This window comes from Salvia miltiorrhiza, chromosome 5, assembly GCF_028751815.1.
Source record: "Salvia miltiorrhiza cultivar Shanhuang (shh) chromosome 5, IMPLAD_Smil_shh, whole genome shotgun sequence".
Classification (NCBI taxonomy): Eukaryota; Viridiplantae; Streptophyta; class Magnoliopsida; order Lamiales; family Lamiaceae; genus Salvia; species Salvia miltiorrhiza.
The window spans coordinates 7,291,892-7,304,595 of NC_080391.1; the positions used below are offsets into that span (position 1 = coordinate 7,291,892).

A 12,704-nucleotide genomic window follows, 5' to 3' on the forward strand; every position below is an offset into this window, starting at 1 on the left:
TAAATGAGACGGGGGAAGTAATTCAGTAATATTTTTGGTTTTCTCCTTATTTAGTTACTTAACAAAATTTTGCTAATTTTTTCGGCTTCTCCTTATATTTATTTACATAACACTCACGAGTTAATGTTTTAAAATATCTATTGTGATATAGTAATAAAAATAAAATATATCCATTAACATAAAAAAAATTTAAAAGTTAGTCATTTTTTATACAAAAAATTAAATTTACCCCTATCATTAATTTTTCTCTCATTCTCTCTCCCTCTCTTTGCCGACCACTTCCACTGATCGTGGTGGCGGTCTCCATTGCCACCACCTCCGTCTTTAGCCCTCTCGCCATCTGCAGATCTGGTAAAGATCAATCTTTGGTGAAGCTGCGACCACACAATGGCGGCAATGGCGGATCTGGTGTAGGGCATATTGGCAAATCTGCACTTCCTCAGCCCCCTTGCCATCTGCAGATACTTGGCCGAAGATGAGATGTCATCTCCGCTGTGTGTATGAAGTATTTATTTTCAAAAAAGTTTTCAAGTCAAAATAATGTCAATTAAGACATAAAGTTATGTTTTTTCTTTAGGAATAAATACAAATATATCATCCAAATTGTTTTTCAAGAGCATGTGATATTCTTCAAGATATTAATTGTGCTACTTCTAGAGCAATAATATAAATCAAATAGATAAAGCAATTTAATAATTAAATAAAATACTACTAAATAATAATGGATACTGAAATAAAGCTTAAAATAAAAATATAATTTTAATATTTTAATATTATTTTGGAATACTAATTTATTTCATGTGCTCATCGGAAACACATTTATATTTAAAATAAAAGGGATATCATTGTGTTTCGTCAAGAATTTCAACGATTCATCTTTTAATAATCTTTTGAATTATTAAAAGTTACAAATTTATATTTTTTCGGGAAACAATATAATATATTAATGCAATATACTCTTAAACAAGTTATGACAAACAATGAAAAATATAACAACCAATTGAGTAATTCATATGTAAAAATCTCCATTGATTAAATAATATTCAATTCAAATATTGATTAAGCAAATGAAGTCAATTAAGGTAGACATATTTTATGATTCATGTGTAATATAGATTTGACATAAAATTAAAAAAACAATAGAAGAATATATATTCAAGCAATAGGGAGACAAAGCAAATTAATCAAAACAATGTCGACTACTCCATTTTTATTAGCCCATTACTTTTATATATTAAGAACAATCAATAATTAAAAAATAGTGACACAATAATATATATATGGGATTTAAAATGAAAGTCAAAGAATTTAACAGCCAACAACATATATAAAGATTTAATTAAATTAGAGAATCATTTGAACATATATAATTGAATCCATCTCAGAAAACGAATATGTTATATCAACGCATATACATATCATAGAATCTTATCTTGACTAGGTCAAATGAAATAACGGAGGAGGTAAAATTCTTGTGCTTAAAATAATGTAATCAAATGATAATGGAGAGAGATAAAACTCTTGTGTGGTAAAACAATGGATGATGATAACGGTTGAAAGTATAGAGAATTTAAAAGGAGAGAAAGAACAAGAAAGAACAAAAATATATAGGAATATTGTGAGGACTAAAAATCTTTGTTTATAAAATTATAAACTAAAGTTTAAAATGAAGTCATTGGACTGAATATGAAGGGATATATTATATCCATACAACAACAATACAATGATTTTGCCCATTTGAAAGTTTGGAATAACTCGCAATCAGTGTATTATATACGTGGAAGGAGGAGTCATCACTATAATAACTAGCACTATATTCATTAACAACATTTTAAAAATTTATTATTATTCTTTAAAAAGTACCCAATTTCATATATTAAAAAGAGGCAAAATGGGATATACCCTTTTTGAAAGATGAAACATAAAATATGCCTACTTTTTCCAAAACAATAAAATCTACCCACTTAGGATATTTTTACTCTTATGTGTAATTCGCGCATTGCTCGACACTGAAGCGTCGAGCACTCAAGTGTCGAGCATTGAACTGTCGGGCGTTTATTTGCATGATTGATAAAATTGATAATTGAGTATTTTTATCCTCAAGAGTAGAATTATTCTAATTCCATCATTTTGATGAGATAAGAATAAAGCAAAACTAGCTTGAATGATAAAAATAATCAAGTGCATTGGGATATCCCAAAGTTCCAATCCAACAAATTAAACAAGTGATTAACCTTACTATTTTATCTATCAAGGCTAATCTTTCAAAGTAAACGCCCCCTTAGTGCATTTTTGGTGTCGAACTTGTAATTGTTTTTAAGTTTTAAATTTTTATGTTGTAATAAAATTTTAAGATTATTAATTAAAGTTCATTAGCCTAATTAGGATCTATAATTATATTTATATTTATTTTACAATTTGTAATTAATAATTGATGTTAGAGTTAATTAATTCTAATATATAAATTTTCAATTTTCAATTCTTAGTGAAACGTATTAATGATAGTTTATTATACAATAATATTTCCTATTTTTATAATACATCTTTTATAAACAAGTAAAATTAATGGTGAGACACACAAAATTATGAAAAAAAGGATACCATAAAAAAAAATATTCAAAAAAATAATACCACCCATTTGAATAGTAAAATGCCTTATTATTTCTGGTGCCACTGATTATAGTTCAAATTCTTTGGTTTTGAAATATATGGAAATATTTCGTGTATACTAAACACAACGACATGTCATTCTCTGACCAAGTTGAGTCGTTACGCCAACTGGGGCATTGGTCCCGAAAAAAGAAAAAATGTTGCACTTGCACTTGCACTACCACAATTAATTTTCTCACTTCAATAGAAGACTCAAAAGTCCAAGTCTCCTCCAATCACTTTTCCAAGTCTCCCTCTTCGGACAATGGCCACCACTTTGAACGCATCATCAATGCTACCTAGGGCTGTAAACAAATCAAGCCGCTCGCGAACTATTCGGAGCTCGACTCGAAAAAAGCTCGTTTAAATTCGTTTAGAGAAGCTTGATAAATAAACAAACCAAACTTGAGCTTAGTAGTATTTGGCTCGTTAGCTCGTGAACATGTTCGTCAAGTGATTCAGTTTGAAAATTATAAATTATTAATAGATACAACTTATATTTATCCACTAAAATTAATAATAATTGTATTAAATCTCTAATTAATTTTATTTGTTTTAAAAAAATAATTAATATATTTATTATTTTGAATAAAATAATCAATATTTTGAATATAAATATAAATTTAGAAAGTTCGTATAGGCTCGATTAGGCCCGTGAGCCTAAAAGTATTCGGTAAGTAAAGTTCGGGATTCGATTTGATACTAAACAAACCAAACTTGAACACACCACTATTCAGTTCGGCTTGGTTCGATTAGAGCCTTAATGCTACCCATCACAAACTCGAAACTTCAATAATCTTTTATTTTCAAAACAATCAAAATGAGTTCTTATGCGTTATCGTATGTTTTACTATATATATAATGCATTGTAACACGAGCCACCAAAATTATAAACCCATTGCTTCAATTCCCAATATTGTTGTACAATGAAACAGAGAGTCGCTCAAGTCTTCGTTCATAAATCAATACTTGTTCTTATAATCCTCGGAAGTGTTGTACGTTTGAGCTCGAGCATAGAAGAAGACACCATTTCAGGCGGCGTTGTCATCAAAGATCCAGAAACCATCGTATCCGAAAAGCAGATATACAAATTAGGATTCTTCACTCCTCCAAACACCACCAACCGCTACGTAGGTGTCTTCTTCGCCTTTTCAGAGGAAACCGTGATATGGGTCGCCAACAGAGAGAAACCCCTCAAAGATGCTTCGGGCGCCGTAACTCTATCCCAAGACGGCAATCTCGTGGTCATAGACGGAGCTAATCAAACCCTCTGGTCCACCAATCTCACTACCTCCTCCGTCAATTCCACCGTCCAAATCCTCGACACCGGGAATCTCGTTGTGCGGGACGCTGCCACGGGAGACACGCTATGGCAGTCTTTCTCAGAACCCACGAACGTCGTGGTGCCGGGCATGACGCTGAGCCAAAACGTGAAGACAGGGAAGCAGGTGGCGGTGTCGGCGTGGAAAAACGCCAGCGACCCTGAGATAGGGAGCTTCTCTGCCGGCCTCGACGCCTTGAGCATCCCACAGCTCTTCGCATGGAATGAGGGGCGGCCGCACTGGAGGAGCGGACCGTGGAACGGGCTGATATTTCTGGGGATAAAGGAGATGTTCTACGCCTACTTGGACGGCTTCACTCAAGTGAAGAACGACAGCGCCGGTAATTTCTTCTACACCAAGCCGCAGGAGAATGTGTACATAACGGCCAGCGTGAATTCTTCGGGAAGTGTGATTCGGAAGGTGTGGAATGGCATCGAGAAGAGATGGGACTTGGTGTGGACGGCTCCTGAAAACGAATGCGATGTTTATGGCAAGTGCGGGCCCTTTGGTAGTTGTAATGCTCTGCAGTCGCCTATCTGTACTTGTTTGAGAGGGTTTGAGCCCGTGAATGAGGATGAATGGAGGAGAGGAAATTGGACTAATGGTTGCGGGAGGAGAAACCAGTTGCAATGTGGAAAAGGAGATCGATTTCAGAGGTTGCAGTATATGAAGGTTCCTGACTTTGCTCAACCCTTGCCTTCTAGGGTGCAAGACGAATGTCGGACCACATGTATGGCCAATTGCTCTTGCTTGGCTTATGCTTATGATCTTAACATTGGTTGTATGTTTTGGAGCAATATCTTGATTGATGCTCAGGAGTTCGATCGCGTTGGTGTTGATCTCTACATTCGTCTCTCTGCTTCTGAATTCGGTAATTTCCTTCACATTTTTTATTAGTTTAATTGAGGATACCTTATTTTTCTTGCTTTACTTACCAACGTAGTTACAGACTTTGAGAACTTTTTGATGATAAATCAAGGTTAGCTGAATTGAAATAACCACTTTCTTTATCCAGATAGCCACAAGGGGAGAAAGTTTTACATCATAATTCCAGTAGCTGTGGGTTTTGTTTGCATATCTACTATGATCTTCATTGCTTGGTGGTTTATGGTAAAGAAGAAAGGTATTGGCCTATTCACCCATTATTACCTGGACATTGCTGCATGCTACTCTTGAATTAATCATGTTCTTTGTAAAATCAGGGGACAAAGCAAAAGATACAAGTATTTTGGAAGCAGGACATATGTTCACGACGGATTCAACTGCAATGGTACTCAGAAATGAATCAAAGGAAGTCAATATTGGGGAGTTGCCAAAGTTCACTTTCGAGATGCTTGCTAATGCGACAAACCAGTTCCATGAAGATAATCTTCTTGGGAGGGGTGGTTTTGGTCCTGTTTACAAGGTACAAAAATTTCCTAGTTTGATGCTTGCGCTCAATTCTGCATGTTTGCACCCATTGATGAACAGCAAGATCATCAGATATTGGATGTGTATTTTGCATGGTAGGGAGTTCTGGCGAACGGGAAAGATATTGCTGTAAAGAGACTATCAACAGATTCTGGACAAGGAGTGCATGAATTCATGAATGAAGTGATTGTGATTTCCAAACTTCAACACAGGAATCTTGTCAAACTGCTAGGAGGCTGTGTTGACAAGGAAGAGAAGATTCTGATATATGAATACATGCCAAATAAAAGCTTGGACGCTTGTATATTTGGTCAGTTCAACCGATCCTAATCTTCATTTGAATCGTTTTCAGCAGCAAAGTTTATATAATTTACATATGTTTTGGGCAGGTCCTACAAATCCAACAAAGAAGTTGTTAGATTGGAAAATGCGTTACAACATAATCGAGGGCATTGGGCGAGGCATCCTATATCTTCACAGGGACTCCAGACTGAGGATAATTCATAGAGACTTGAAGCCAAGTAATGTACTACTAGACCAAGATTGGAATCCAAAAATCTCCGATTTTGGCATGGCAAGAATATTCGGAGGCAATGAAGACCATGGCAGTACTGCAAGAGTCGTGGGAACATAGTAAGTATCAGTTATGCTGCTGAGAATAAACCTGTAAGTTTTGCTAACATGATAAGATAATTTTACAGTGGATACATGGCGCCAGAATACGCAATGGAAGGCAGATTTTCTGAAAAATCTGATGTATACAGTTTCGGGGTGTTGATTCTAGAGATTATAAAAGGAAAAAAGAACACACATTATTTCAATGATGAATGGTCACTGAGCCTTATAGGATATGTGAGCACTTGTCACTATCTCATAATCTTGTGAAATTAATCCTTGTCATGAGATTGAAAATTGATGTGATTTAACTTTCAGGCATGGAAAATGTGGAGTGAGGGGAATGGTTTAAGCTTTGTGGAGGAAAGTATAGTGAATAGAGAGTCGGAGGAAGAAATGATTCGATGCATTCAGATAGGGCTGTTGTGCGTCCAAGAATCACCAAACAATAGACCTACCATTCAGATAGCTTTGTCGATGTTGAGCCGTGAAATTGTTGAGCTGCCAGTGCCCAAGCAACCGGTATTTGCCGAGAATGGTTCGACACCAAGCGACGGATCAACACACCAAAATGGCTACTCCAATAACGACCTCACTCTCACTGTGCTTGATGGCCGATGACTGTGTCATCTGATGTATGATGTATCATAATATGCTTCCTTGCATTATACTAGAATTTTATTTTCCTAGCTAGAGCTATTTTCTGTTGTATGAAATTAGAGTACTTTTTTTGTGATTGTGTATGTGAGAAAGTATTTTCTTCAATGTCATAAATTCTTAACTTTTAGTTATTATTCATTCCGTCCCACTTATTTTGACACATTTGCTTTGGGCACGGGGATTAAGAATAAGGTGTTAAGAGTGTAAAATAGATAGGGAACCACTTATTTTATGTGTGTAGAGAAGGTAAGGACCACATACTTTTAAAAAGTGTCATTATAAATGAGACAAACTAAAAAAGAAAGTGTGTGATGCAGGTAGAAGTGTGAAATATATTTGATACTGATAAATATACGAACTCCGTTGATAACCATTGTATACCGGAATACGTACAATAAGGGTTAATCCGTTGATTCACTCATGAATACTGGAAGAACACCGCGAGAAGGGAACAATCTCACCCTCTACATTTTAGTTCTCAATTCGACTCCCATAAAACATAAATAAAACTCTTATTTATAATAAAACCCTAAACATCTAAAAAGAAACAAAATAACTTGACCAACAACACAAATTAATAATTAAAGATATTATATATTATACGATTCTATCTTCATCAGTGTGCCAAGATAAGTGAGACGGGGGAAGTAATTCAGTAATTTTTTGGCTTTCTCCTTATTTAGTTACTTGACAAAATTTTGCTAATTTTTTCGGCTTCTCCTTATATTTATTTACATAACACTCACGAGTTAATGTTTTAAAATATCTATTGTGATATAGTAATAAAAATAAAATATATCCATTAACATAAAAAAATTTAAAAGTTAGTCATTTTTTATACAAAAAATTAAATTTACCCCTATCATTAATTTTTCTCTCATTCTCTCTCCCTCTCTCTGTCGACCACTTCCACTGATCGTGGTGGCGGTCTCCATTGCCACCACCTCCGTCTTCAGCCCTCTCGCCATCTGCAGATCTGGTAAAGATCAATCTTTGGTGAAGCTGCGACCACACAATGGCGGCAATGGCGGATCTGGTGTAGGGCATATTGGCAAATCTGCACTTCCTCAGCCCCCTTGCCATCTGCAGATACTTGGCCGAAGATGAGATGTCGTCTCCGCTGTGTGTATGAAGTATTTCTTTTCTAAAAAGTTTTCAAGTCAAAATAATGTCAATTAAGACATAAAGTTATGTTTTTTCTTTAGGAATAAATACACATATATCATCCAAGATATAGTTGCTTTTCAAGAGCATGTTATATTCTTCAAGATATTAATTGTGCTACTTCTAGAGCAGTAATATAAATCAAATAGATAAAGCAATTTAATAATTAAATGAAATACTACTAAATAATAATGGATACTGAAATTAATAAAGCTTAAAATAAAAATATAATTTTAATATTTTAATACTTCCTCCGTCCCGCTCCAAATGTCCCCTTACTTTTGGGCACGAAGATTAAGAAATGAGTATAAAGTAGATAAAGTGGGTTGGTGGAAATTGTTTAAATATTAAGAATAGAGAGAGAGTGTATTGCCAAAAAAGGTATGAGACATTTGGAGTGGGACACCCCATTATGGAAAGTGGAACATTTAGAATGGGACGGAGGGAGTATTATTTTGGAATACTAATTTATTTCATGTACTCATCGGAAACACATTATATTTAAAATAAAAGGGATATCATTGTGTTTCATCAAGAATTTCAACGATTCATCTTTTAATAATCTTTTGGATTATTAAAAATTACAAATTTATATTTTTTCGGGAAAATATAACATATTAATGCAATATACTCTTAAACAAGTTATCACAAACAATGAAAAATATAACAACCAATTGAGTAATTCATATGTAAAAATCTCCATTGATTAAATAATATTCAATTCAATTGATTAAGCAAATGAAGTCAATTAAGGTAGACGTATTTTATGATTCATGTGTAATATAGATTTGACATAAAATTAAAAAAACAATAGAAGAATATATATTCGAGCAATAGGGAGACAAAGCAAATTAATCAAAACAATGTCGACTACTCCATTTTTATTAGCCCATTACTTTTAGAGTAAAATTTTGAAGTAGCCAAAATGAAGCATAAAACACAATTTATGGCCACACATTGAAAAAACACAAATTTTGGCCATTTTTATAGCTTTGGGACGCTTTTGCCCTTAATTGGGCGGACTGGGTAGGGTCAGACACGCGGGTCGCGTGCCGGGTCGGGTTAGGCACTTATGGCACTAATAGTGCCATAAGTGCCATCGAAAATCCAAAATAAAACCAAGTAAAATAGTCATTTTGGCACTTATGGCACTATTAGTGCCATAAGTGCCAACGAAATTCAAAATAAAACTAAGTAAAATGGTCATCAGCACAAATACAGAAACAACAACATCATTTAAACCCTAAATGGAACATCTAAACCCTAAATGGATAATCTAAACCCTAAATGGAACATCTAAACCCCAAATGAATAATCTAAACCCTAAATGGAATATCTAAACCCTAGGGGGAAGTGTGCACTTATGGCACTATTAGTGCCATAAGTGCCATCTTGGCACTTATGGCACTAATAGTGCCATAAGTGCCTAACCCGACCCGGCACGCGACCCGCGTGTCTGATCCTACCCAGTTCGCCTCATTAAGGGCAAAAGCGTCCAAATCAATAAAAATGGCCAAAATTTGTGTTTTTTCAAATGGTGGACAAAATTTGATTTTCATTCTTCATTATGGCCATTTGGGTGGATTGTTTCTTACTTTTATATATTAAGAACAATCAATAATTAAATAATAGTGACACAATAATATATGGGATTTAAAATGAAAGTCAAAGAATTTAACAGCCAACAACATATATAACGATTTAATTAAATTAGAGAATCATTTGAACATATATAATTGTATCCATCTCAGAAAACGAATATGTTGTATCAACGCATATACATATCATAGAATCTTATCTTGACTAGGTCAAATGAAATAACGGAGGAGGTAAAATTCTTGTGCTTAAAATAATGTAATCAAATGATAATGGAGAAAGATAAAGCTCTTGTGTGGTAAAACAATGGATGATGATAACAACGGGTTGAAAGTAAAGAGAATTAAAAAGAGAGAAAGAAACAAGAGAGAACAAAAATATATAGGAATATTGTGAGGACTAAAAATCTTTATTTATAAAATTATAAACTAAAGTTTAAAATGATGTCATTGGACTGAATATGAAGGGATATATTATATCCATACAACAACAATACAATGATTTTGCCCATTTGAAAGTTTGGAATAACTTGCAATCAGTGTATTATATACGTGGAAGGAGGAGTCATCACTATAATAACTAGCACTATATTCATTAACAACATTTTAAAAATTTATTATTATCTTTAAAAAAATACCCAATTTCATATATTAAAAAGAGATAAAATGGGATATACCCTTTTTGAAAGATGAAACATAAAATATACCCATTTTTTCCAAAATAATAAAATCTACCCACTTAGGACATTTTTACTTTTATGTGTAATTCGCGCATTGCTCGACACTGAAGCGTCGAGCACTCAAGTGTCGAGCGTCGAGCATTGAACTGTCGAGCATCGAGGTGTCGAGCAATAGTTCAATTGAATTATTGCTCGACACCTCGAACATCAAGCGTCGAGCATCGAGTGTCCAGCAACTAAGAACTGTCGAGCGAGGCAGAGTCGTCAAGCGTCGAGCAAGGCGAGAAATAGTTCAAATTGAACTATTGCTCGACACCTCGAGTATCGAGCATAGAGTGTTGAGCAACTAAGAACTATCGAGCGAGGCGAAGGCATCGAGCGTCGAGCATTGAACTGTCGAGCAAGGTAGAGATATCGAGTGTGGCGAGCAATAGTTCAAATTAAACTATTGCTCGACATTAAGTGTCGTGCATGCCGAGCGAAGTTCGCGAATCGAGCACTATAGAACAAACACGCGAATCTTCGAAATATATCAACTCAATCAAAAATGTTGTTCATAAACCATAAAATAGTTTTGAATAACAGTAACTCATCTATAGAAGACCTCAATATACCTTTCAAACCATCGGATTATGATCGAATCGAAGAAACCCACAATTGAAGAAACTTTGGGGGTTTTAAATATGAATATTTCAAAATTGTTTCGTTTTGTGTTTGATGTTGAAGTTGCAGAGATATATTCACTACCAATTATAGGCACCAGCGGAGTGGAAGTGCCGGAGGCCGCGGCTGAGGCGCCGGAAGCGCGGTGGAGAGAGAGAGAGAAGAGTGTTTACGATTTAGGGATTGGGGCGGGGAAGAGATTTGTTTGGTATTTTCTTTTTGTTTTAAGGGTATCTTAGTCCTTTCAACCCAAAAAATTGTACATTTTATACATTTCTTTTATAGTGGGTATATTTTTATTTTTGTCTTTCAAATAGGGTAAAGACTACCATTAACCCTATTAAAAAATACCCAATTTCATATACCAAAAATAAATTATATCCGCTATTATAAAAATTGTCCATTTTTTTGTATGAAAAATACATTTTTACCCTTAATGAATAAAAGAAACAAAATAAACCAAAATAAAACTACCCATCATCTCCCCTACTCTTTCATCTTCCCACTCACGCAAAAAGAAGAAAATAAAAACGCCATCTTCCACACAAACTCAAAAAATGATCAAATTGCGAATCTTCCCCTTAATTGCTTTCTTTTTAATCGGATCCAAACTCGGCTTCCACCCCTTTCCCAATATCTGTCTGCTTAGAAACTTCGGTCTTCCTTCAAAAATCTCTGCAAAGCAATCGAATCTCGCGTCCTCTGCTGCATTTTCTCTCTCATTCGAATTGCCGCGACACTTTCTCTTCTTCGACCCACAGGCGCAGCCACTACGCCCTTCGATCGCGGGGAAAATTCGCGTGAACAATAGAAAATCGTTTTATATATCTTTACACACTTTCACGCTTACATGCTTTGTCGTGCGAGTATGTAAACGTACATTAGCTTATACAAAATGCGATCAATACACGTTTACACGCTAGGTCGTGAGAACGTGTAAACGTGCATTAATTAAAATTGATCTAATGCACGCTTACACGTTAGGTCATGCGTGCAGACGTGTAAGTGTGCATTAGTTAAAATTGGCCTAATGCATGCTTACACGCTAAAGGGTAAAATGGTCAGAGTGGATACTTTTTATATATTTTTATAAGTGTGGGCATTATTTGTTTTTGTTATCTCGAAATGGGTATTTTTCATTTTGCCTCATTAATTAATATATTTCTGAAGTATTAATTTTAATGAATTAATATATTATTCTAAATATTAATTTACATAATTACTTTTAAAATTAATATGTAGTAGAGATATAACACACAATCTATATTTGTGTCCAATACACTTTTTATAGTACTATAGGTGGATTAAAACTTTGAGATATCTCAAGACTCTTGATGATTTCTTTTATTTAAATTAATTTTATTTGAGTTATGTTCCATTAAAAATGTGAAATTAAAAAGGGGTTAATGCCGCTAAATCCTATAACTATATGGGTTTTTGCATTTTGCATCAGTTTCAGAATTTCTGTCATAGTGTATCCCAACTAAATCTTGAATCAGTTTTTGCACTCTATGTAGTTTTCCGGCAAAATTGAAGCTAACTTGGTAGCCGAACTTATCTACGTGTCATGGAATTTCGATAATCAAAGCGACGTCGTTTTGCCTCACCTTTCTTTGAAATTATTAGTCACAAAACGACGTCGTCTCCCAAAGGTGCCGCCCTGCGTCGCTCGTCAGTGGCGGGGCTGTGGCGGCCTCCTCTCTGTTCCGATGTCTGTGCGCGGCGATGGGTAGAGTGGCATTGATTCAATCGCAGTGTCTCTCGCCTCTGTCACCGGCGACGACAAAATTGGACATGCGCGGGCGTGTCACTTAGCACGACATCGGACGGCGATGAGCATGGGCGATGGCGGTGAGGCTTTAATCGGAGAAGACGCAACGAGGTCTTGGTGGTGCGGCGAATCCTTCACGGTCACGCGCAGTTGCAGCAGCACCGATCATGTCTCC

General features: G+C 35.2%; 1 protein-coding gene across 1 annotated transcript; it reads left to right on the forward strand.

Annotated features, from left to right (window-relative positions):
- The first annotated feature begins 3,504 nt into the window (after positions 1–3,504).
- Positions 3,505–6,790, forward strand: LOC130985628 (G-type lectin S-receptor-like serine/threonine-protein kinase At1g11300). The gene is made up of 7 exons (XM_057908699.1): positions 3,505–4,842; positions 4,987–5,094; positions 5,174–5,376; positions 5,481–5,691; positions 5,771–6,014; positions 6,083–6,233; positions 6,315–6,790. Exons 1-7 carry the CDS (start codon positions 3,576–3,578, stop codon positions 6,615–6,617), a joined length of 2,487 nt encoding a protein of 828 aa, XP_057764682.1. The 5' UTR covers positions 3,505–3,575; the 3' UTR covers positions 6,618–6,790.
- Positions 6,791–12,704: the final 5,914 nt, after the last annotated feature.

Coding starts and splice junctions, on each gene's coding strand:
- LOC130985628 (XM_057908699.1), top strand. CDS start 3,576: ATGAAACAGAGAGTCGCTCAAGTCTTCGTTCATAAATCAATACTTGTT. Junction 4,843..4,986: donor TCTCTCTGCTTCTGAATTCG/GTAATTTCCTTC, acceptor TTCTTTATCCAG/ATAGCCACAAGGGGAGAAAG. Junction 5,377..5,480: donor GTTTTGGTCCTGTTTACAAG/GTACAAAAATTT, acceptor TTTGCATGGTAG/GGAGTTCTGGCGAACGGGAA.